Below are 26,621 nucleotides of genomic sequence, written 5' to 3' on the forward strand. Positions count from 1 at the left end.
CTTTCTATTCTTTCCAACCCTCTTGCTCCCATCCTTTCGTTTCCTTGCTTTCTCTTTATCCGCCAACCACTACCATCACTGCCATAGCCACCAGTCCCAGCACCTCGAGCAAAGGGGTTTGCATTTAATACTGGCGGAAGGTTCTCAAGAATTGGCAGAAATATCCGTGGCTGCACGATCCCCTAATTGTGTGTCCGCGGAGTTTGCGGAGCGGGGTGGTCGCTTTTATCCCCAGGCTGCATCAGGCTGGCTGCCAACCTCGCCGAATCTTAAGCCCTGCTCCGGTGGACCTTCTTTTTACCCGTCGCGATAAAAGCTCTTCTCCCCTGCCCGTGAATTACAGCCGCGTTGCGTAATTAGGGGTGGGTTTTTGATCGGTCAAAGGGCAGATCTGCCTATAATCGGGGTGCTACGATGCTGATCTTTTTCGAATTCGACGAATGAAACGTTTAAAGGGTGCGCCCGCTTTGACTGGCGGTTTTAGGGGAGCTTCCGGGTATATTCGGCGATTTGCTTACTGTTTCGCTCGAGGAGCATTCGAGAAACTGATTTATTCATTTACATTGCGTGAGATATAAGCTGGACACGATGATATTAATCGTAAAAAGTTCTAATCGCTGCTTTTGTAATTGTGCGAGTCTTCGAGCGAAGATACGCGGTTAACGATAAATCATTTTTTTTTTATTATTATTATTATAACGTTTTGCCACCACCGTCAGTAATTTCAAATATTTCCATCGAAAACACCAAAAGATTTATTATACCCTGTTCTACGATTACATGTTATGGAATACTAATAAAGTATATATATAGCAAAAAAAAAGTAAAACAGAATGAAATAAAATACAAAAGGAAGATCAGAGAGAAATACGACGAACGGGAAGAAAAATTGCTATTTAAACTCAACAGATATCCGACCGCTACTACTTTCGCGAAAATTGAAGAGTGAAATAAAATAAATAAAATAAAATAAAAAGGTGAAAGAGGAAAAAAAGGAAAAATGTCCTAACTGGCCCACGCCCGCCGAAACGGCAGATTAACAACGGCCGTAGTTTCTACAGCTCGGCCGGATATTTTTCATTTAACCGGCATCGAGCTTTTAAAATCGGAAATATTTTTTGCCAGGGCAAACACGAACGAACGGCCGAAACAACGGCCGGCAATCGTCAGTAAATTTCACGAGCGAGCTCTCTTCCGCGCGCGCGGGGGTGTAATATCAATTATAAACGCGTAACCAATAACTATGCCCGCCTATATCTGTTCCAGCAGTCGCCGGCCCGGAATTCGTCGAATATTTACCAATCCTGCGTAATCGAAAAAGCGGGAAACGACCGTCAGAATACCTTTTCATCGCGTTTACAAAACACATTCGTTTCCCGCCACTGGCCCACCAGCCAATCGCGATATTCTAGGATCGTGCCACGTTTCTGTTTGCCCTTCCTTTTGTCCTTACGTACCACCTTATCGTTGTCGGAGATCGATCCTTTGCCTCGTTTCGACAGATAAAACGTAAAATATAACGATGATCACAGAATATAGAAATACGTACGTATCGTAGATTATAGATGATGGCGAACGGATGAATCTTTTATCTAATGTTCTAGTTTAGTTACGTTCCTTTGAAAGGATCGAATCTTTCTTTTCTCGTAACGTTTCTCTATTTTTTTGTTTTTCAATAGTATTTTTTTAACGTTAAAGTTAACGTTAAAGTTTATCGGCACTAGGAAAAAATGGAGCGTAAAGCGAACAGGAATTTAGCAACGACAGATCTTAATGAAATTTGGAAATTTATACTCCTTTCCACATTTTGTTTCATGTAACGATACACGTTTCCGAAATTTTGTGAAATACGAGAGCGGCAATAAATACGAGAATTTCCAGATTTATATTCCTATTTACTCTATGTCGCAATAACAAGTGCGTCCCGGCTCTCGAATGATTTTTTGACAATTTTTTTAGTAACGCGCTTTATTTTTTGAGTTCAATGGAAAAAAAAAGACTCGACCTCTATCCTCTATTCATCGAAAACGGAATTTCTAAACAGAGAAGAATGGAGAAAAAGAAGAGAGATAAAAGGGACAAATCGCTCATAAATAACACTTTAAACCTCCAAACGCTATCCAAATGCTTTTTAACGCTATCCGAAATACCTGTACAATACGTATCGTAACCAAAGAGTTGACGTAAAGCAAAATCGACCGAGTCCAACCAAACCGAAAGCTACGATCGACGCCGGTCTCGTTTCCATCGAGAAAAGTTCGATGAAATTAGCAGTGTCAATTAACTGCTATATTTTCCCGTCGAATGGTTTCTCATGGCAGAAAAGCAAGTACGTTTAAGGCTTAATACGAGATTTGTGGAAGAGAGTATTAAAAGATTAAATTGCCGAGACGCGTTGTAACCGAAGCTGTAAAGAGGGGGGTTAATAAAACTGAACAGGATCATAAAACACTCGGACGAAGATCAGAGGGGTTCTCACCCCTAATGACAACTCGTACATCCTTCCATCGGAATCGTAAACGCAACTCTAAACGATCGTCACGCACATTCGTCTTTTAAACCCCCTTTGCTGACATCGCAAGCTCCTCGATACGGCGATACGGCATCCTGATTCCTCTTTGAAACAATTATCTACGTTCGAAGCTCAAACGCTTTAGACGCTCGGTTTCCAAAACATAAATCTTCTCAAACGAACATCTCCGTCGAATCGCTGCTATATTCTTCTCGCTTTTATTTATTTTTTACGATCCTCGTGATTATACCTTTATTCTCCACAGTTTCTCTATTTTCTAGTACTACTTTCATAATATCACATTTCCAAGCCAAAACTTTCTAAATCCCGCATCACTATGCATTCTCAATTACTGTCAACGATCTCGGATATCTAACAAATGCTAACGGAATTAGCCAATCGCTGGAGGAAGCGACCATATCATATGTTCGAGGATTCGGTGACGAAACGAACGTATCGAAGATTATCAAGATGCGAGCGAAGTCCGTGTAGTATCTCGCAAGGAAGATTTTCAAAGAACAGGGAATAAAGAAGCGAACGAACGAGACGACAGGTAATTGAAAAGTTCGGATTCGATCGACGAAGACACGTACACGCGGCTCGCTTCGAAACTCGTGGCGGGTTAACCGTGAAAGCCGCGTGAGCGAAGATAAGTGTTAGGTATCAACTTGTTGCATTAATTACAGCGGGGAGACTATTAGCCATCGATTCGCGCGAAACCTCGTTTCTCTCTAGTTACCTCTCTTCTCGGTTTCCGTGTACATAGACGCACGCGTACACCGTCACGTTGCTGTTTAGAGGCTTCCTACACACGCGTTCAAGTCTTCCGGATTTACGACACGCGCGTATAACGAAATCCACGTAGATACGGGCTAATAAAGAATACTTTGCGATCCTGATCGATACCAAATGTACTTTTATTAGTAATACGGACTTGAATAAAACTTGCCAATGGTGAAACGTCAGCTTTCTATCTATTTAATGGTAGATTATCAAATTTGTAAACATGTTATTGCTTTGGATTTCTATATTAAAATACAAAATGAAGATAGTATACTACACGGATTGAGCAATATACCCGTTTAAAAACTTATATAAGCCGCGATCTATAAAATTTCTTTTACTGTTATATAATGTTTTAACACTGAATCAGTCGAACCGCTGGAAACTTTTTTCTTAAAAACTAGTTCTCGTTTAACTAAAGTTCACCTTCGCGAGTTTTTCCTGGCTTCGTAGTAAACACCGTCTGTTCTTTAATTGTGCCGGTGATTATGAAAGTGGCCGAAGTCAAGAATCTAAAAAAAGAACGAGTTTATCACTTATTTTGCATTGCGTCTATTTACGCTACAATAATCTGACAGCGTTTTCGCAAAGTAGTAGAAATTGAACCGTTGGACCGAGTTGATCGTTGCGTCATTAAACGGAATACGGTTCATGCGTCGAACCTATAACTCGAAATATCTCGAAACAAGAAATATACGACTCAAGTCACTTTCATACAATCGTCTGTACAATTGATGTTTCCCAATTAGAGAAATATAAAATTCACCAAGGCATAAATAAATAATATAGTAAGTCTATCGTATTTCAATTATATTGTACGTAGGAAATTTCATGGTTAGAGTGATCGATTATATTCTTTTGCGAATATAGTCGGAACACGTGTTTTGCACATCTAAGTCGTATCGTTGATAAGCGGAACACAGCAAAATATAAATACGTGAATCAATTTTGCCGCCAGTGATAACCTCTTTACACGAAACAGATCGCGCGTGTCGCAAATATCATATATACATGTGTAAATATATAATATATATACGTGTATATACATGGCAAGAGGTAGGAACGTGTACTAAGAATCACGCAGATTATTCAATTTCAAGATTAATTCAATGACAGACGCATTGCCAGAAAACTCGAATGCTAAACTTAGACATACCAGTACCCACGTAAATATTTCGTAGATGAACACTATTTTCTCCTGTTTCCTGCTGTAGAAGATCTCGGGAAAACGTGCGAGGAGATTGATGCGTTAACGACGTTCAAAACGTGGAAAACCGAATGTCGAGTAGTATACAAAATTTGTAATGTCGCGTATCAGAAGTAATAAAATAAAATTTCCTCGATGTCCTCGGGGTAACCGGTTAAAATATGTCGTTGTTTTAGTAAAAGGGGATTTACACAGGCAAGGAGCTATAAGAGTCCTTCATAACGTTTTACATTCTCGCGGAAGCGCGTGTTACTTTCCGGCGAAAGGAAGGTGCTTGCAGGAGCGGATACGTGGACCGGAAGTGGTCGGTAGCACCGCGCCGGCAATTACGCAGACCTGCATGGCTATCCCTATCAGCTCGTCCACACGTGACCGTGTGGAAAATCTACGTGTGTGTTAACGCGCGCACACACGCTATACTCCTCCTCGAGTATTCCCTTAAGCCCTGTTCACATACGACGAAGAAATTTAATTTAATTTTCCTACGGCGTTCCAGGTTCAAGGTGTACGAATTTGACTCCTTACGTTCGCTAATTTTTAAACGCATTCGTCGTAAACCTATCGGCGTAGCCAGTTCCAATTCAAAGAAATAACAAAAATGAATAAAACATGTATATCCATATGCATGTACGTATTCTATGCATGTTGATATACGTCTGAGTCGTTCTTAAATCACACATGTGTATGGCGTTTTATTACAGCGATACCAATCGCTCGTTTATGTCGATAATTTCCTAGATTTCAAGGAATTCTAATCGATCACGATTACTTGCTTTCGTAAGCAGATGAAACTGCAGTTACGAGAGATCGAACACTTTTATATCGTACTTGGATGGATGCAACGGAACACGGAACCTTAATCCTCCAGTTTACGCAATACGAACCGGGAACTTATGCAATTTCATCGAACAGAACGCAGAACTGTATCAATTGCATCATAGCGTTCGACGCGATCGAATTATCAATAACACCCACTGGCAGTGCCGATAGGAAGCGGCCGGCATGGCAACGCGTTGCTGACGATCCGCGGTGTAAACGCGGCTTTAGCAGCGCGAACCCGTGGTCAGCTCACCGGATGAAAAAAGCACGCCGTTCTTTTTTTCTTCTTCTGTCGGCGCGGCGCGGTCGGCTCACCTTGATAATGCGAGATATCACGCGAGTACACCAACAAACGAGAGTGTATATGGAAAGGAAAAAAAGGAAAAATAGCAGAGCCGCGGAGGGGGCAAGAGAAGAGGCCAGTGGGTATCTGTAACTGAACACTGTGGTTCGCGCGAATATGGCGGCCTACGAGGAAAATTAAATATTACAACAGCGATCGTTGACACGAAATTTTCTGTTTTTCAAATTTTCCTTCGCTCTTTTCCACCGACGGTTGATTCGGGGTGTATGGCGGTTAATGCGCAAAACGCATCAACTGGCCGTTGATGCGCCGAATCGGACTGGTAGAATAGGAAGGGAATTTGGTCCCCAAAAGAAAGATAATTTATGTTGCAATTCGGTTGTTTCGTACTTTGAGCTTTTAGCGTGGGGAAAGATGCTGGGAACAAGCAGAATCTATCGTTGAGAAATATTATTTCATCGTGATTTCGTGATTTTTCGTCGTTAATTCGGATCGAAAGAAATATACAACGATTAAGAATCGTAAAGGTTTGAAACAATGTTTGAAACAATATGTTGTACAATTATAAAAAAATATCGTTTTTCAATGCTCAAAGTATGAAATATTCGTGTCTGCGTAGGTGTTTAGTGTTCTAAAGGAGGATTTCACTCGAGAAATTATTAAACGTATCGAAACAAAACAATCGAGTAAAACCTGCGCAACGAAATATTGCATGTATGGTATAAACAATTTTTAAAAATTAAAAATTCGACCTCTCGTATATATGTGGAGTACATCGCTGTACGCTTTTAGTTTAATAACCAATGCGCTGTTACTACTCGTACCGTTGCAAAATTCATTTCGCCCAGAACGCAATAGAAATCTGTGAAAATTTCATTAAAAATTGATTGCGTACACGGCACTTCATGAGAATCGATACGACGTTCAATCGTACAAATTTCAGTTAGTACTTGCCCGTGATTTATATTTCAAATTAATCGCAATTAACTACCATTATCTCGTTAATTACCTAACTATCCAAATTAACTAATCCACGAATCATGGTGAAACATTGTCGTTATGTTCTTTCGGATCGGCGATGCTCGTGTCAACTTTAACGGGACTTTTAAAATCTAGCATCGCTTCGATGAAAGAACAACGCTGTACAACAAGAATTTGCAGTGGTTCGCGCTCTTCGCGGAAACAAACGTCAGTCGACGAATGAATATTTTCTCTACTTCCTAAATATGCAATATTTAACTTGCCTCTAGATCAACGCGATCACTTTTCGTCATTTGTCTCGAGGATACAGATATGAGAAAATATAACGAACAAGAGAATAAACAAAAGTAAAGCGACCAAGTCGAAATTGCAGCAGGCTAGATCGTCGTTGTAAAAGAATGCGAAAGAAACTTTTCCGCGACTTTGATTCGCCGTAAAGTAAAACGTAAAACAATGTTACAGCGAAAACAGTCACGGCAGCCCTGAAACGAAGGCACGTTCAAGAACGAGGATTCCTCGAAATAGAATAATTTCGTGAGAGGAGGGAAGATAAGAGACACCTGAACGAGATCGACGATCTCTCTGCGGTGATCGAGCGGCGTCCCCCGTTCGATGGCCGGTCGATCGCAGCAACCGCATATCCCGACTAAATTCGAAAAGGTCGATATTTCAAATGCCAGCGTCAGGGGTTAACCGGGGGCTATTTTGAGTGTGCCGTACGGCATGTAGGACCCGAACACACCACCCGTCAATAATCCGCTGAATAAACTATCGTCCGCCCGCCCACACGGCCACCCACCCGTCCACCACAACTCCACTCAACCGCCACGTACAGCCAGACATATATCACGTACGAGTGTGGCGTGTGCGCGCGTGCGACGCTGTTTCACGGCGTTGTGTGCGTCGAACGTGCTAATATATGTACCGCAGGCGCGGCTGCACGAGCTTCCACCTTCTCTCCGCGTTCCATACACGTATACGTCTCTCCGTGCATACGAATGTTCACGTGTGCTCGTATATGTGCGAATACGTATGTGTGAGAGCGTCACCGTGTATGGGAAGCGGCCACGCCGGGGTTGGAGGCGGGAGAGCCGTAAACTCGACCAGAGAGCAGCCACGAGGGAGATACAACGATGGCTACGACCGAGGAAATGAGTAAAGTTCCGCGAATAAAATAATAATTTTGCTGCGCCGCTGTCCACGCTCGAAATTCCGCCGTGGAAATTGCGCGCTTGACGCCGCCACCTTCCGACCGCCGCACCCTGCAACCGTCGAACGTGTCGATGCCGTGTAAATAACCACGGTATTTTGCGAAACCGTCGGAAAATGTAAATGTCGAATGGCGAACGCGTATGGACGATCTCGCCAATTGCACGATGCTCGGTCAAACTGGGAAATTTGTGGCTCCAGAAGACCGGGAAACTGTAACGTACTCAGAGCCAACAGACAATATCTTGCGATCGTTATTGCGTTCTTATTTCTTCATAAATATCGTTACATCGAATCATCGGATACTACGAGCCGCGGCGTTATTCCTTTATAAAGATACATCGCACAGTTTGCAGGAGCTTTTTGGATATCTGATCGAACGAGGAAACGCGTAAAGTTAGTGATTCCAGCGGACCGATAAAATTTTGTAAATGCGTACGACGGTGTTTGAGCCGCATCGAGTCGACATAGCGTATTGTAATTTATGTATTTTGTATCTGCACGAATTACTGGAAGATTATTTAAATTCAATTAGAATGGAATTCAGCTTGAAAAGGGACTGCAAGAACATCGAATTCTCTAGCTCTCGATACGTATTTCCTACTCGAGATCTTCTTACAGGCCATAAAATCTTCTATCGTTCGAATTCTACGAGCATAATCGAGACTCAAACTCAAAGATACGATCTCCGAGGATGTCTTCCTTCGTGAGAATAAAAGACGATATTCGCGATTTTTGTTCGTGCACGAACGCGGCTCGAATACTCGCTACCAAGAGTCACCTACATACGAACAGCACGATGTATTATTGACACCGCAACCCCCAATGTAGCCCGCCATCGTCGACCCCCTTTGTGTCCTCTCTTGTTGGAAATCGGACAGGTATGTGCACACGTATATATGCGATATATGCACATATATGCGTCTGGGTACCGGGTGGCGTTCTACAAACCGCTGTAGGGCTCGTATCGCGAACGCGTCCAATAAATTTTTCCCGATGTTTTTATTCCACCGTGGAAAACCGAATCTTCGCTCGAAACACGAAATCACAGACGCTGCGATGGCAACGTTTGTTCCAGTCTTAAAATTGTTCGACCAGGCTACGTGGTTCTTCTTTTCAGGGGGACTGCATACAGCTTTTTGCGTTTTGAAGAATGAAGAATCCTCGAAGAATGTGAATCGAAACTAGTATGTCGTAAAACAGATAGAAACCTAAGTTCCAATATATTCTGCCAGGCCAGAGTTTGCCTTACAAAAATATTGATCTACGAATAAGTATAAAGAAAATCCTACGCCGGTTCTCGTCCACCTATTCGCCTGATCGAAAAACAAAGCCGTAACATCTATCTTAGAGAAGAACCTTAAAAGAGCGCGATATAATATCGACTCGTTTCCACGAAACGTCGCGTCTTCGGCCAAGAAATGTAGTCACCGCGGTCGCTCGAACCGCCAAAGAAATTGAAAGCTCGACAAACGGGGCCTTCTATCGGCCGCTGTCGTTCTATACACGAAGAAATAACGTTTCCGTACGTGATGGCCCTCGAAGTCCCAGCCTGTCCGACAGGCCGTTTCATCGGTAATTTCCTGGATCCTCTCTGTCCCGTGGAACGAAAGGTGGGAGGGCAACCTCGAGGCTCGGTCGTCTACCTATGCGCATGTATAATGAAAATTCACAGACTCGGTATAATTACCGGCGGAGCGTCGTATCCGGCCTCGATTTAGACGATCGTTGTCGTCGAGCTTTTCGGTTTTCGGCCACGGAACGAACAAAGGTAGGCATCGCTGTGCAGAGGCAGCCTGTGTATTCCCCGTCTCGATTTCACATAACCGTAACTAACCGCGATCCCAAAGAATTAAGTACGAAACAACAAAGTCTAACACTCCTGTCGGGTTGTTAACGATTTCTCGACGTATCTTCGTTCATCGAGCGTGAAGATCATCGACGCATCGTTTCCCAATTACGTCCGATTTGTGAATTAACCCTTGCAACATTGAACGTAAGCGCGAGCTTTGAAAGATCGCTCGTTCCGCGCTGAAATTCCATTTGTGTATCGTCCAATCTTATTTTTAGCGAGGCGACGGAAGGAGAGGGACAGAGAGAAGAAAGTTGGAGAATCGGATTAAGCGGTCGAAAGTCGTTGGTGTACCTAGCTACTACGTTGTTCGACCGGAATCATTTCCCGACAGAGACAACGACACGTTGCTTACCCTAGGTTCGGGATTACTCGACGATAATCGAATCCGCTCGCCCCTAATTGACTGCAGGAGTAATCGCGAGTAAAACTTTCATGCTTCGGCCGATTCGCGCCGCTCTGCTTGACTGACAAGCGACACGGGACGAGGAACAAATGGCTACGGAGAAAGGACGACAGGGTGGAAGGGAGGAAGAGGATCGGGTGAACGATATCACCGGAGATGCCTCTCAGGTTGCACGGTAATTGAAGTAAAACGGGAATCCTTCCCTCGAATGTCAAAACGAATTTACTGCGGCGCATACAGCCGGTTCTTTTGTCTTCGCGTTCGCCTGTGACGAGTTTTTCGCGTGTTTGAAACTAATGAATTTAAAGATCGTTGAGTTTTACATCCGTACAGGAGGATTATATTTTGTAGCACATCCTCAGACCAATAAAGGTATTGCGTATAGCAATACTTATTTGGTACAATAAAATTCTATAACTTCGATCGTTAACGCTGTAAAGATTTATATCCGTAAGACCGTAAAGTCCGTAAAGGATATTTCATTCTTAAAATCCACAATTCTCTAAGTTCATAAATTTACAAAATATCGACCTAAAACTCTAAATATTTCAGTCGGTCAACGAACAACGTTACCTCTCTATCATTTATCCCCGAAACTAAAGACAAAGCCTCTAGATCGCGCTTAGAGTTGTTCCTCGACAACGTCGTTAACAACTACGCGGAGAGAACACCACAAATAATCCTCTGGCATAATGGTGTTCCTAGTACGCGCCCGTAAAAGTCCCGGGACGTTCCTGGGGACCTCTACAAAAGGTGGGACGAGCATTGTTCCATAAATTCGAACGACGTATCTTTTAAGCGCTGTTTATAGCGTTCAGGTAACAAGCTAACCGTTCGAACAGCAGTCGCTAGCCAGTTTCGGCTCTCCATGGATTGCAAACAGTGTCGTCAGCGAACAGGTATTTCACGAGCCTGAGAGAGGGCAGATGGTTGAATTATGTACGAGGCAGGTCAGGTAGATTCTCAGTAGGTGACCTTCGAACCGACGGTAATTCGGTTATCGCTTGAATTTCTCCTCGAAGGCGTAGCCTATAACGGGTTTCGCTGTTTCGACCACGAAATTGCTTAGAATCTACGCGACTAAGGTCGATGATGGCATCGACGTTATGATAATGGCGTGTAAAAGTTGCGTAGACCGATAGTTGCTATATTTAGAATTTAAGAGCGTAAAATGTACGATACACCGACCGAAACGTGAATAAAGAATGAAAGTAGAACTAAAGCTCAGCCATTTCCATTCTCCTTCAAAAAAAAAGAAACGAGAAACTACTGGCATAATTTTTCTTAAATTCGCAACTCTTACTACTGGTAACTTTAATTTGTACGTGCGATAATTCCACGACTTCTGCGCACCGAACTTTTGCTCGCGCGGTTTCAATAACCGAAGGAACGAAACACGAAAAGTATCGGAACCAGGTCAGAAGTCGAAAAGAAAGATCTAATCGGTCGGGTTGAGCCATCGCGCGATCCAGAAACGACATAACTCATCGGCTCGCGGTTGCCTTAATTATCTGCTCGAGTGCGCGACTAAAATTACGCGTCAGGTCGAGCCTTATTTCACAATGTCACCAGCCGCGTGATTATATCGATCGGCTGCATTCCAAGTGTCGATACGTTTTCGTAACAACACAGAAAACCGGCCTGTCCTGCGGCGCTCTCCATCGCTTCGTAATTTCCTTCCGGCGGCGCGTTTCGCGTAATTTATCGATGAATCGCGTGTTCCAGCTAATAGAATCGTCGGTTAAAAAGACGGTATAGCAGTGTTTCTTACGAGCGAAATTATCTCGCGAGTAATTCATTCGCCGTTTGAAACACTTGCCACTTTGCAGAATTTTCGTCCCGTTTCTCCAGTTCGGGATAACAGGGAACAGGGTAAAGTCGAAGAAAAAATGGTTTGTGATAAAATCAAGAGGAACAAGTGTGTATCGTTTGTTCGAATCTGTCGTTCTTCTCTTTATAACGATCATTTTGTATTTCGAAAAGAGGGAACATTAATGGAATTTAATCGCCATTTGTCATTTTTTTCTTCCTTTGCGAGTAGAACGATATCTGAACGAGCGTTGGATTACGCGAGAGCAGAGAAATCATGAATGATACTCGATGACAAAGCAACGATACTCGTAAAACAATTTTATTACGTGTCTTTATAAAATATTCACTCTCGAACGCTTGCATCTGCTTGCAGATAAAAGCAAACAAGCGCTCGATCCAAGTAATTATGTACACGTTTCAATCGGACGTCTGAAGTGTAACGAGTTAATGGTACACCTTCCTACAATAGCTATAATTTAAGATAATAACGGACAATACTGTATTTTTCTAACTCTTCCTACGTGATTCGATTTCGTTTAAGAAGTTTATTTTCAAAATACGAAAATCCGAATGTGAATGTTCGCGCATCAAAGATACTTGCGACTTTTAAATCCCAACTTCTCGATGTATCTCATTAATGTACCAATAATCAGTTCCACTCCTTTCAAACCACTCTAGTTCGATAATTTTCCATCAGGCTCGAACGTCCGCCATTCTCCGTTCCACCCCTAATTGTAGCCCGATTTCCAATCCACCCTGTACACCGCGAGGCGAGCGCCATGCAAGCTACAGAGTCGATCGTTCTGTCGGTACGTGTGCACGTGACTGGTGCAAAAAGAACACAGGACGTTGCATGTGGACGTCGATGTGGTGTACCTTGACACGGATGGCTCCCTGAATCAGCCGACAGCTAGCAACAAACATCACTTCGCTATCACACACGCCTACCGGCCGTACACGATCACCAATGCACGCTGGCAAGCGGTGTGCGTGCGTGTGTGCCGGTTGACGAACGGTGCCGATAAGCTCGTCATCAGGCTGGCCAACGACGATGAGCACGACCACCACCACCGTTGCCTCCGTAGGAAATTCCATTTCCTCGAGCCGTGAGCCGGACCGCTGATATTACCGGCCCACCAAGGATTCGTTCGGAGGTGAATCGCTGGACGTAGCTTTATCGAGAAGCAGGATGATGGGTCTACTTTATGCATCGCAGCTTTCATCAAAATCCGTTGAGATATTGCTCACGAAATGAAGAATGCGAGAGAAATAGCCTTAATATAGAATCATTTGTACACGAATATATATGACAGTATTATTTATAGAGGCGTTCAATTTAGAAGTAAAAACGAACTTGCGACTTCTAGTACGAATATGATAAATTCGTCTTTCAAGAGTGCAACTATAACGAACGACTCTAATAAGACTAAACGTCAACGCGTGCAAATAAGCATCGTTTACACGTTGTGCACGCACTTGTAGCAAACTGCATATTACCTGCTAGTTCACTTTGTATTTATATGAAAGGCAGGTTTCGTTGAAAAAAGAAACGGTTATTAAAGGAATCGGCATCGATTTTTCTAAAAAGATTTCCTCCTTTCTCGAAAATTCTATTGGAAATTTAATCCCTAAGAGGCAAGTACGACGGTAAAACGAGTGGAGAAGAGATTTTAGAAAAGCCACAGCCCAACGACGGCCCCCAAGATCGGTCCGCCTATTAATACTTCACGCGCGGAATTCACGGTACGTAAACCCAGAATCTTTACCGCGGCTCCGACAGACTATAAAGGTAACCGCAAAGCAACTCTGCCAAGGAGCCAGGGCTAGAGGCGATCTTGGAACGTGAACAACGTGGCTCGTGGTTCGCTCACGAAAGAAGGATGAGAGGGCGTGGTTCCACCCCGAGTGCATTACCGGAGAGTATACTTTTGGAACATCGGCTGCTCTCGCTTTTGGGGTAGCGCTTGCTATCGGAGGGGTGGAAATAGCCTCCTCTCTCTATGTACTCCACTTCGGGTGCTCGCGTCATGGATAGGAACAAAAGCATCCATCGATTGCATCGTTGCTTTTGGGAAATCGGTTAACACGTTTTGTGCCGCGTGCGCCATCGATGGCCCTCCGTGAATACCAAAGGGAAAATTTTTATTGGTCAAAGGAACGCGTTTTCCAATTTATTATTTACGTAAAGTAGGTGCGACGAGGCCGCTTTTTTTTTCTCCACATTTACTAAAATTCAATTTTCCCAGACGACGCGATAAGAATCAAATATTGTTCGCAAATCTTTTCGGCATACTTACACGATACCGTAAAAGTATCCCCATAATATTATTGCACGGGGTTTATCCTCTTCCCCTTGCTACGCGAGTTAAGCAATCAGTTGAAAGTACCGCTCTACGAAACAAGAAAATATCTTCCCCTTTCTGTTATCAGCGTTTGTCAAACGATTATCTCAAACCCTTGGTCCACGAAATATAAGGAAAGATAGCAAATATGCGAGCGAATATATGTGTATATATTTGGAACGTACCACGCGACATGATGAAACGGGGGCTAGAAAAGAGCGCAGGGGTCGCTCGAAACGGGCCAAGAGAAGGGATGCCTCGGTTCTTCCCGTTTCACCCCTTCGCGCCTGTTCCCTTTCACCGCGTATAGCGAACGAGCACACTGACACACCCTTATTGTCGGTTCCAGGCACCAGCATACCTGATCTTATGGGAAATCCATACTGGCCCTTACCTCGCTGGGAATACGAGGGGTGCGAGACACCCCTCGCTCTCAAACTCTTTCCTTCTCCTCTTTTGCAAGGCTGTCGTGGGACGAACAGCTCCCCGCTAACGCCCCCTTTCGTCGCTGATGAACTCACCCTGCGAAGACTGTCCAATCGGAAAATGCAACGCGTCAAAATATTTTTCGCTTTATTATATTTATTAACCTAGTCGTTCAAATTCGGTGTGAAATTCTGTCGAATTCGAACTTTTTGGAAAGCGAGTGAAAGTTAAAAGAATTAATACGATCGATTGCTCGAACTCGATATATCAGGCTACTCGAAAATTCTCGCAAGGCGGAGAACACCCGTCAACAGTTGCGTGTTAGGCTGGCACGTGTGTAGGTGAGTTAATTGGCTGAACGAATGGGAACGATCGTGTGAATGATAAACTGGAGACTTCGAAGTCGATGGTAGAAGTACCTTCCCCGACTAACTGAAGTGGCGATGTATCAACGGCACGATTAAGGGCGTTATTTCCACAACGAAATATGTTTCACGAAATCGGAATAAAAATGTAGACCACTTCCTAGATGAACTACGTTCGATTTTCCGATAATGGTGCAATTTCATTTCATATAAATATTTATTGAAAAATTTGTTCTTTCGTTTTAAAATAAAACAAGTTGATAATTGAGGTCTTTCTATCCACTGCTTTTCCTTATTTATGCCACCAACCTTATCGATCTTAATACTAAAATTAAAAACAAAATGCTAAATGTGTGTTTCGATAGAAAGCACGAGAGCTGGGGGCAAAAGGAAAAGAAAGAAGAACAGAAAAAGCGGACATATTGAAAAATAACGTTTTGCTCGCAAATCGATTTTCCGTCATTTACAAGCTCCATTAAGCCCTTGAGATCGTTGTTAAAGAACGAAACCTCTTATGCCAAACCTTCAGCCTTTTGCCGCGACTTTCCACGTTCAGTAATTTAATCCTTTAAAGAGAGAATCGCACGCCTCATTAGCGCCCCAGGATTCTGCACGGGAAGCGTTGCAAAGCAGCCTTTAAGAGTTCTGTCTGCAGGATTTCAAGAATTTATATTGCCAGCGACTGTCTGAGAGAACTGAATTTCGAATACTTCGCCTTCGATGCGCCAGAATAAAACAAGTCAACGATTGTTTTCATACATACACGCACGTATGTACGTTGATCTTACAAAGACAACGCGAAAGATCAATTTCTTGCGCAACATTATAATATTTAAAGTTGCTAAATAAAGAACGAAACGAACGAATAATTCCTTTCGTGGGTGTCACACCTTGTACGGCGCGTCAACGTTGATGCGACAAAGCACATTTTGGATTATATTAAACTTTAGATCGTGCCTAATTAAGTAAATTTCGCACTTCGTGTAATCGAGTAAGTTTCACACTCTGTGTTCCATGTAATTAAGTAAATTTTATATTCAAATTAACTTGGCGAACTTTAAACTTACTTAAACATCAATTTTGCACATACATACTTTATGTGTGATCGGGTAAATTTGTTTTGTAAATTTACGCAAATTTCGCGACCATGTAACTAAATTCTGCTACTTACGTTTCCACTAGTACAAAAATAAACCGAATGCGACTAAAAATGCTGCTTTACATCCAATTTTAATAAAACCTCGAGTCGCTTTCTTTCAGGAAGACAACTTCAAGATTACCCTCGAGTGTTTACCTTTCTTTAAAGAGACACTCGTGAAGGCGGCCTTTCAAATATAATTTTACATATACTTTTCCACTCGTCCACCTTTTCTATAAGCTCTACCCCTTTTTAAATACTTCAAGTAATTCTTTATTAACTCTTGGCTCCGAATGGCGTACTCATACGTGTACAAGCCTGTAGAAAATTGCCGTTTGCTGATCAAAAGCGTACGTAGGATCGTGCTCGTGTATCAACCCTTAACCGATATCGCGGCGAATATTCGAAAATATCAAGAAGCCGTCACGTTCACCGCTAACTGCGCTCGACTATTACAAAAAAGGATCGTGCGTTTAGAGAAAGATCGAGAAACGCTGTTGTAAAGAGAATCGGACGCTTATCACGGTAAATCGATAGAATTCCGAGCAACCTTTAACGCCTGCATGCTACATCACCCACGTATAAAAAAATTTAACTCCATATTTTTCACTCTCACATCGCATAGATTATATCACATGGCAGGAACACATCGTCTCCTGTCTCTTTTGTCTTTTTTTAACCAAAGAATAACGACGCAAATAAATAGCATCCATCGTCCAAGTAGGCGAGCAGCAAGGACACAGAGTAAATATTACATCGCGAACAGGCGGCAATAATACGCTAAAAGCGTCCCAGTTACAAACGTTTCTTGCTGTTTCCTTTTAAACGCGTCGTCCATTCCCGGCTAATCCGGCTTAACTCTTGCCACATTACTTGGCCGAAATACAAGGGAAAACGATGATCGTATAATGTATTCGCGACGAATACGTCGGTATCGAATTACGCGTTCATCTTGCGTCCCGTTCCTTCGCGTTTAACTGGCTGATTCACATGGTCGCTGGCTCGGTCATGCGCTAAATATTTTTCAATTCGCATCTCCGTGACAGATACGTCCGTATTATCGTCGACGAACCGCGGACGACGTCGATAAGAAATTTTGATGCGCCACCGCATCGCTGGCAACAACGTCGACGTGTCGGGGAATTCCCGACCGTCGATCAATCGGGAAAATTTAAAAGGAACGCACACCCGCTTGCATCATTTTTTGTGCTTTGCCGTTCTATTCAAAGACAGAGGAGCAACAACTCGAAAGATATTATACCCGCTTCGTTATACGCGAACGTCAACGATATTTCTTTGCGCATTCTTTTACGTAAGAATAACATTTCTGCTATTTTATCTACGTTGAGTGTGATATAATTGCGGGCAATATAGATCCACCAGGTTCAGCCTCGTTTAACATCAGAGGGAATAAATTATTACGTTCCAACGTCCGAAAATATTATTTTCCCCTCCGCGAGCTTTTCGCGAATCCTAGCAACTATGTTTTTAAAAGTAGCGTTACGTTGCAACTGAAATTGCTTTACACGGCTGGCAATGCCAAACGTAGGAAATAGTCGCCGTGCTGCAATCACGCACGAATTTACGCTGGAAATACGCGTGTCTGCAAATACTATTTCGTAATCTCTAGGGTCTAGGCAATCTCTGTTATTCCGTGGACGCTGACGCTGTCTTCCATTCATAACACATAGGCCATTTTACGATTCTAGATATTGCCCGTTCGTAACAACAAATATTAATAAAGGATAATCGCTAATGACGCGTTTCTGTCAGCGCGCGTGATTACTATCGTGTGTCCCCCGGAAATGTTACGCTTTTATGAATATAAATATCGTTAATTTAGATACGCCAGCATCTTTCTAATACGCGCGTACGCACACGTTTGGGCGGCAAACTTTCACAAGCCGTGCGCGCAGCCCATTCGCTTCTATACCTCATCCCTGATAATTTTTCGAAAGCACGGTTTTTCAGCTGCCTCCTCTGGTTTTTTAAAAATTCCATATCCGTGGATAACGGTCAGACGGGAACATAAAGGGTAATAATTTTTTTAAGTAACACCGAGACCGGTGCGGTTAATACGCGCCGCGAATCTACCATACTAATCCAATTCGTGTTAAATGAAAAACGTGCACGTGCTTCTATATTATTTAAAAGAACAGATGGTGGGATTAACAGTGCGAAATGTTAAAAGGCGCATTATAGCAAATCATGTACGTACGTAACACGGTTGAATTATAACGAATACTTTGACAAATTCTAAATTAAATCATTATCACAAAACGCGAATTTCTGTACAGTGTATAAAACAGAGTATTTAGAGGGAGGGGGAAGATCCAATTATTCATAAAAATCTATATATTGAAGTATAACATAGTTATAGTTTCAAGGAAAAACACAATTCTCCGGGTCTTTGACGTCTTTGTTGCATTTTTCATACTATCGGCACGTTCTACGTTATTGTGAATTGCCGCGACGAAGTAGAATAAATTTCAACGCTACGTAGAATAGCATATTTTCGCAGTGAAGTTCGAGCCATACGTCATTTACCTGGGATCGTTCGATTTCGCAAAAATCGTTCGATACCGGTGTATTTTGTTAGAGAACAATCGTCTGACGTCAGTGGAAACGGACAACGTGAATCGGACGTAATGAGTTCGCGTCCGGAATGCAAGAAGCGCGATACACGATGAAAAAATGCCGGAAAAGCTGGTATTGTATTATTAAGATCGAAATCGCCTGCAACGAGCCTATCTAATCTAATCTGGTTGTGTAGAAAACGACATCGCTGTTTTTATTATATAAACACATGTAAATGTATAAAATATACAGAAGCTGTTTAAGCTGTTTCTGCAGTTACGTCCAACGATTCGTTTCTTGTGCAACAAATATCTTAATTCTGTTCGAGACGAGCGTGATATCGTTTGCGTACGATCGTGAAGTTTCAATAACGATAATTCTTCTAAATCGGCGATGATTCGACAACCGCTGCCGAATTCCATTCAGAAATAACAACCTTCTGCCGAAAGTTCGATCCTTCCAAGCGCGGAATACCGCGAAATGGAAAAAGTCAGAGTTATTCGACGCTACGCGACGAATCGTTGGATGTGGAATCGTGACGATGAGAAATAGCGCGATGCTCCGCGCAGCTTCCTAATTACCTGGTTCTGAGCGCGATCGACGTAGCTGAAAGGGTGGTCGAACGAACGCGGTGGGGTGAGTTGCGTATCCGGCGGGCGCAAGCGTGAAAAACTTTCGAACGTAGCGGGAAGAAAGCTCGGTCGGGTCGTCGTGGAGGCGACAACGAACGAAAGGGAGTCGAGAGGGAAGATTGATTGGCCACAGCGAGTACGCGGCCGAAAGAGAGAAACAAGAGTACACGAGAGTAGGAGAGTAGGAGGAGGTGGAGGAAAGGGGCAGAAAAAGACGGGCGAAGGAAGACGGGTCGAGGGAGAGAGCTGGAAAAATATAACCTGTTGGACCGTGAGGGAGAGAGAGCGAAGAAGCGCAGGCGCGAATAGGACGAGCGATTCAGTGAACGACAGCGAGAAAGAGAAGAAAAGAGAGGCGGCAAAGCGAGACAGCCTCGTTAGTTCAAGAAGAGGGGAACTCGAGGAGCGAGTGCTAGCGGAGGAAAAGAGAAAGAGAAGGAGCGGCTATGCATAGAGGGGAGAGAGAAGGACACAGACGTCCCGAACCTGCCTCAACTCCAACTTGACTTTCGCGGTTCGATTCTGATCGGATCGATCTAACTAGCGCGCCGGCAAGCAAACCGGCCACCGGTATTTACTGTTGCTCTCTTCGTCGTGCGCGCGCTCGCCGCTGTACTCACGCGCCTTCTCCGCCCGTTTATCATGTGTTGCATCGCGTTCGACCGGCGTGAGCCGCGATCGTTCTTCAACCGGGACCATTTGTCCTTCCTTTTGCCATTTTTCTTTTCCTTTTTCTACCCTTCGTCCTGTTCGTTGTTTTGCTTTCGGTCGGAATGGACGCATCGCCGCGATGGACGAGATTGCAAGAATTAGAGAGCCGATAGCGGATTGCTTTGTTCGTAGTTTCCTTGAAAATGAAACTGCACGGTATTGGGAATACGTAACTGTAGCATTTTGTGGGTTGTTCGATCGCATCCCTGTACGTTTGAACGGACAAAGTACGGGATTTTCAAATGGTAAGAGATATTATTGGGAACTTTGCTTTCGTCTGCGAATGAACGTAATTGAAGTATCGCGCGAAGTAAAAAATTCTGTAATTGTTTTTCACTTGGAACGATACATCGTGTTTTCTTTACATCGAAACCGCTATGTCTCCGTGAAGGCGGAAATAGATTTACCAAACTTTTTACAACTGTAGATATATCCTGTTTGTAAGTTTCTACAGAAACTGCAAGAGATATGTGTAGCGGCGAGTTACGTGTTCGGTGAAATAAAAGTTCTAGACATTTTACGTTTTTAATTCGAGGATACAAAACTCATAGAATTTTATCAAAAAAAAAAAAAAGTTTATAAAAACAAGTATGTAACAGATCTGTCGAACAAAGTTTTTAAACGTTAAACATCGCGCTTAAACCACGCACTTAACACCACGTTAAAAGCGCTTAAATTTAATTAAATATTAAAAATATCAAATCTATCATATACGATCTCTTTGTTAAAAAATACCTAAGAATGCAGTGAATACCAGCCAATATCGTATAAAATTTGTATTTCGAACGTGAAGCAGATAATCTCGACGCTTCACACACCGACTGTTCATAATTGATCGACCAACCAATAGCTGGAATTTATTTTTTCTCCAATTTCTGAATACCGAATGCACCGTTTTATCAAAATAAATCATAAAACAGTTTCAAAGTTGCTTCACTTGTGTAAATAAAATAAATTACTCGATTCTTAAGAATACAAATAACTCGTTTATTCTGTATTTCATCCACGATAAAACACGAATAAAGTTAGGATAATTATTCCGGTAATTTTACTTTCGAACGAAACGCCACTTCCCATCCAGACGTTTTCGATAAATCGTACTCTGAAATTCAACTAAATACGAAGTGCGTCGGACCTCTCTATAATCTCTTATCCGTGTTAAAAAGAACGTAAAAATAGACCCGGGCACCGAATAAACCAGCGACGCTGTTAATTCTAATTGTAACGCAAAACCAAAACATTTGTTCCGATTGACAAACGCTGGTGTTCGATTTTGTTCTGAATTATCCAGTAAAATTTCCTGACTGGCGAATTGTTGGAAATTCAGCGTTTCAACGTGGACAAAAGGGCACTGCAGCCGCGCGAAAGATTCAAAGGCAAAACGAGTACATTTTTCGAATCGATCATTGTTACACCGTTGCGTAGGCTAACAGGATGGTATATGGTTTTTGGAGCTAAATACGGTCGGCATAGCCAGGATTAATTTATGCAACCGGACGATCGATCGGCTAATGGAGTTCACAGGGTTGAATATATCCACAGGCCTGGCTCGCGATCGTTTTCCACGAATTTTATTTCATTCACGGTTGAACAGTACGGATAAAAGGAACTGACTCTTTCGAATCGATAATTTTGAAAATGTTCGAAGTATCATCCCTTAATCGCGGAAGAAATGGATCTTGAATAAACGCAATTATGGCTCCGCGTATTATGGAAATGATTAATACAAAATTTACAAAGTGCTTTAAAGAGATAAACGATCGAGCAGGGGCTAAAGGTGAAAGAAACGAAATATAGAGCAATCTTTAGCCCAGCGAAAGGATCACGTTTTGGAAAAGAAATTCGTGGTAGCGAAATGATCGATGGAACAAAGAACTGCAGTCGAGGGTGAGAATAGATTGCAGACTGTAAAATAGCAAAAGCAAGAAAGTATCGGAAAAAACATTTTTCGCCCTAGAACAATATTTTTTTGAGGGGTTCGATATTTTCTCGTTTCTTTCGTTTCTCCCAAAACATTCCCCTGAACCCCATCGCCGCAACATATGCAATTAATCGCGGATTTTAACGATGTTTCGGTCACCCTATCTGCACGCCACCCTCAAAATTACATTTCCGCGTCAATTACCCCGGGCACGAATAATTAGAATAGATATCCAGGGAACGAATCGAAAATATGCAAATATAATAATAAAATAACGCTCGGTTACGATCGACACCCCTTTAACGCCTCCGTAACTTAAAACACCTCAAATATTAATGAAATTACAGGAAATATGAATGGTAATGAGTTCGAAGTACAAACAATGAATTAAAACTGAATTCGATTCGTTTCGTGACTACGTTACGTTTCCTTTTATAGATAACGAGACCGTTTGACAATATTTCTGGATGAATAACAAGAACGGAATATATACTTAACATCTTAGAATCGTTACCTCTTAATTGGATCAAGAATATAAAGAGGAAGATATTATTCGCAAATAACTGAATCATTAAAGGCTCCTAGTTTCTTAACACGTTTGTGTGCTAATAAACGAATACATTGTTCAAAATATTCTCGAGTTCTATTTTCTCGATTTTCTGTACATAATACGTATATGCTATAAAATAACCAACAAGATCCTATCGTTTTGAAGCAACACAAATTATAATGTTCGCCGTAGAGAACGCGTGAGAAATACTACAAACCGTCTTATTTAGAAGAAAATGTACATGCGTATGCCTGTCCTACTATGTTATTGCGTTAAATGTATTATAATAAAGATATTACTTCCCAAGGGGTTAGGTTCCATTTTCTAAATTCATTAAGTAGGAAATTACCGTGTATTTATTTAAATTATTCTACATCAAGGAAGAAGCTAAAAATGATCGCTTACAAGGAATAAAACGACGTAGCGTATATTAAAATTTAAATAACGCGCGAGTGAAGGAAACGGAGTAGGTACATAATTCCACGTCGCGTCGATGCGCCTAGTCACGGAGATTCTTGAATCGAGCACGTGCTTCACCGAGCTCCCTAGAAACGCGATCCACGGATTATCTTTCGTGCAAGATACACAGGTCTAATCTAACCAAGGAGAAGAAAAAGCTCGGCGATAAGTCCGATCCGACAAGTTCGTCATTGAGTATCGTTTATTTCTGCGATTTGCGTGTCGTCGAGTGAACATCCGGGAATTCTGCGATGTTTTCCCAATCTACGAATTATCGAAGTACCGCGACGACAAAATCTAATTTTAACGTATTCGTTTTATAAGAAAATGGCGTACTCTCCGAACATTAAAGTGCTAAAGTAAAACAAGACGATCGTTAAAAATGTACAACGACTATTGGAAAGTGCGAAGAATTGTTAGTAAAATATTTCACGCTGTATTAAAAGTTGTCAAAGCTCTCCTGCGTAGTTGTTCATTGTATCGCTGTACAGCTGTACGAGTTAAACTTGGTTATACCAAGTGAAATGTAAAATGCAATCAGAGTACAAATGGTTAATTACACAAAGTTATTTAAATTGCGTTAATTTATTACTCGATTCATGCGAAATTATTAATAATATGTACATTTAAGTTATAACGAATAGGAGCTTTTATGCGACTCCAAAATTTGATTCCACCTTTTCTAAAGGAAATAAAATAAAACAACGACAATTTATTCACACGAGATTCGTGAATTTTCATATTTTATTAGACATATTAATAGATTATTCGAAAAAAGATTAATGTCTTCGAACAGTTCGTATAAATTATTTCTAATCTTTTCCCGATGATATAAGAATGAAAAAACGGCACGGGAGCGTCGTCTAATCATGCGCTATTCTCGATAAAAAGTTTCGATGTATTCGCACTTTTCTCTTTACGATACTAGCCGTAACCTTATTTCAATATGAATGAAAAAGAACAAACGAAAACACGTACATAGTATCCGTTACAATATGCAACGAGATTAAAAATGAAATTCAGGTTGCCACTAAATTCCAGGTCGATACAAAAGTACCAATGTACATCGAAAAAAACAGGAAAATGTTGAAGCCGGTACTCGTACGCGTCCGCGTACGGGTTCCAGTAGTTCGAAAAACAAAAATTGGGAATAACGACGCAAGCAACGGTTAATGAGTCAATACGCGTTAAGTGTTAGCCTCGCAACTTTTCCGCGCTTGCGTCCCCTCCGACGAAATTCGTGTAACTCTTTCAATTAAAACTTTCGCGCGCGGTACATCTTCCCCCCCCCCCTTACCCTCTCATCCGCCCACTCTCGCACCGACTGCCTCGTTCGCAACTCCAAAAAACATGGAGGGAAAAAATTAGACTGCAACGGAATAATGAGTTGCACGAGGAAGGAACGCAACCTGGCGGCAGAAAACTCCAATTTTCCGAACACCCAGTACCGTCAGATGCCCCCCCATCCCTCCCCCCGCCTCCTTCCCATCCTTGCTCCGCTTACGCGACAAACATCCCCTCCGTTCATACTCTTTACGACTTTACGATATTATCGTATCGCGATTCAACAACGACAAACGTCGTGTTCGCGCAACACAGTTACACACGACGACACGGTACGTACGACTCGTAGCAAAGAAAATGACAACCTTGAACCTCGAGCTGTTATAGCCCATGAGTTAAACTTTGACTCGAACGAGTTTTTACTAGATCGACGCATCGACGACTCGCTTTACGGAGTCCTGTCGCGAAAAAAGTCCGATCACGTGGTGATACGGTGGCAATCTCGATCAACTCACCTTGTGATGCTGCATGATGGCAGTGGCCTTTCGCTTGGCGGACATATTCAATTCCAGCGCGCGTGTCTTTCTTCTTCCTCGTGGAGCGACAACCGTATCTCTGTCTCTTTCTTGCCGCGTCGCTATTCCTCGAGTGCTCTTTGTCTCGCTCGTGCTATCGGCTTTACCCTCACTGACAAACTGCGCTCCAAACAACCAAAGCACGGACGATCTCGCGATACAAAAGATCGGCCGATGTTCTTTATTTATCGTACTTCCTTTGCTCGATCTTCCGACCTGTCCTTGTACTTGATTCAATCACGAAACAATAACACGAATCGTATACACGTACGTATAGATAGGTGGTATTGAAAAAAGGAGTAAAGACGAGATGTTTCGTGTATGTCACGGTGGCACGTATCGCTTCAACTTTCTCAGAGTTCTTAGTTTAGTTCTGTCTCTGTCCAACACTCGTACTCTGTCACCTTCTAGTTAGACACGTACATAGAACGCGCGCTGTCCTTCTCCCGCGCTCGGTCCGCGAACTTTAAGCTGGCGCACAACACCACGCAGCAGCGACGCCGCGAACCGCCGCGATAAAATTCCCGCGGTTACCGCAGGTGTTGACGTTGACGGGCGCGAGCAAAAAAAGGGCTGTGTACCCGCGCGAAAACTGTTCCCTCGTCCACAGACGATCTAACCTTTCGCTCACGTACGCGATACTCCACGGACGAGCTGCCTCTATAAAGTCCATTGAGCCGATGCAACACTGCCAGAATCGCGATCAGCTGGTCGATGGAAATGTTCGCGCATCACGCAGACACTGACACGCACAGACGTAGTATCTGGCTACGCCGCGTAAACGTTCCAAGAGAGATCGTCTTTGGTGAGTGAGCACGGTAATCAGTAGCTTGCAGTCTCGAGAAACGTTACACACTGACGAACAGAATGCCCGCGAACTACAAGGACATACAGGCCTCGACACACAAAGGTAAATAAGAAGGAAAATGTGGCGCTCCTTGTTGCACGAGGGACGCTCGTATTCCTCGTGTACGCGTCGCGTGGTCGCGCACGCCGCGGGTTTTTTGACTGTCGAATATCGGCCGGGCACCGTGGCGCACAACGATCTACGGTCGTCTCTTGCTGGTAAAATCGTCGATTCCACTGGACTCGACCGACGTCTGTCTGTTACACGCGAAGAGGGAACGCGAGTTGCGTGAAAACAAACGCGTTCTTCCCCGTTGCTAGTGCCAGTGCTAAGAGAGCGCCACGCTCCTGAACGAAATCATAGAACGTCCTCACATCACGAGCGCTCACGGCAAACTGGCGACTGGCGACGCGGCGGCGACCCCCTCTCTTCGTCTACCTCACCCTTTCCACTACTCTCCTCACCGCCTCCGCGCCGCTCCCCTGTTCCTCTCGACTCCCCCACGTCTCCTCACCCCAACCACGCCAACCTCACTCCACGTTTCACCCATAACCCACTCTCTCTTCCCTTCTCTTTCTCCTTCGCGCGCCGGTACTCTCTCTCCCTTTCTCGCTCTCTGTCACACCCCCTCCCCGCCATACCCCGGCCCCTATTCCCATTCCCTCGTTCCGTCTCTGTCTCTCCCTAATGCCGCGCCCTGCTATGACCCGTACCGCTCTCACTCCCCAGAGCGGTCCTCCTCGAACGCGTCAACCCTCTCTCCTTCACCCCTGGTATTCCTTTCTGGTCTCTGCCTCCGTCTCTCTTCCGCTGGTTCGCTCCCCTATACCTCTCCTGTCTCTTTCTCCTTCTATCTGTCCGTCGCGTTCTCTCTATTCAGCCAACTGTCCGTCTCGGTTCTTCCTTTCC

At 43.2% G+C, this 26,621-nt stretch overlaps 1 protein-coding gene across 3 annotated transcripts in view; it reads right to left on the minus strand.

The window, feature by feature from the left end:
- The window catches only part of LOC126873938 (nucleolar protein 4-like), a 96,594-nt gene extending 70,477 nt beyond the window's left edge, over positions 1–26,117 (minus strand). For all 3 annotated transcript variants that reach the window (XM_050635335.1, XM_050635334.1, XM_050635337.1), the window contains exon 1: positions 24,806–26,117. In XM_050635335.1, coding sequence (XP_050491292.1) covers positions 24,806–24,850 — 45 coding nt within the window. In that variant the 5' untranslated portion in view covers positions 24,851–26,117. The remainder of the gene's footprint in view (positions 1–24,805) is intronic.
- Between the last annotated feature and the right edge of the window lie 504 nt (positions 26,118–26,621).

Source organism: Bombus huntii, chromosome 15 (genome assembly GCF_024542735.1).
Source record: "Bombus huntii isolate Logan2020A chromosome 15, iyBomHunt1.1, whole genome shotgun sequence".
In the NCBI taxonomy this organism is placed as follows: Eukaryota; Metazoa; Arthropoda; class Insecta; order Hymenoptera; family Apidae; genus Bombus; species Bombus huntii.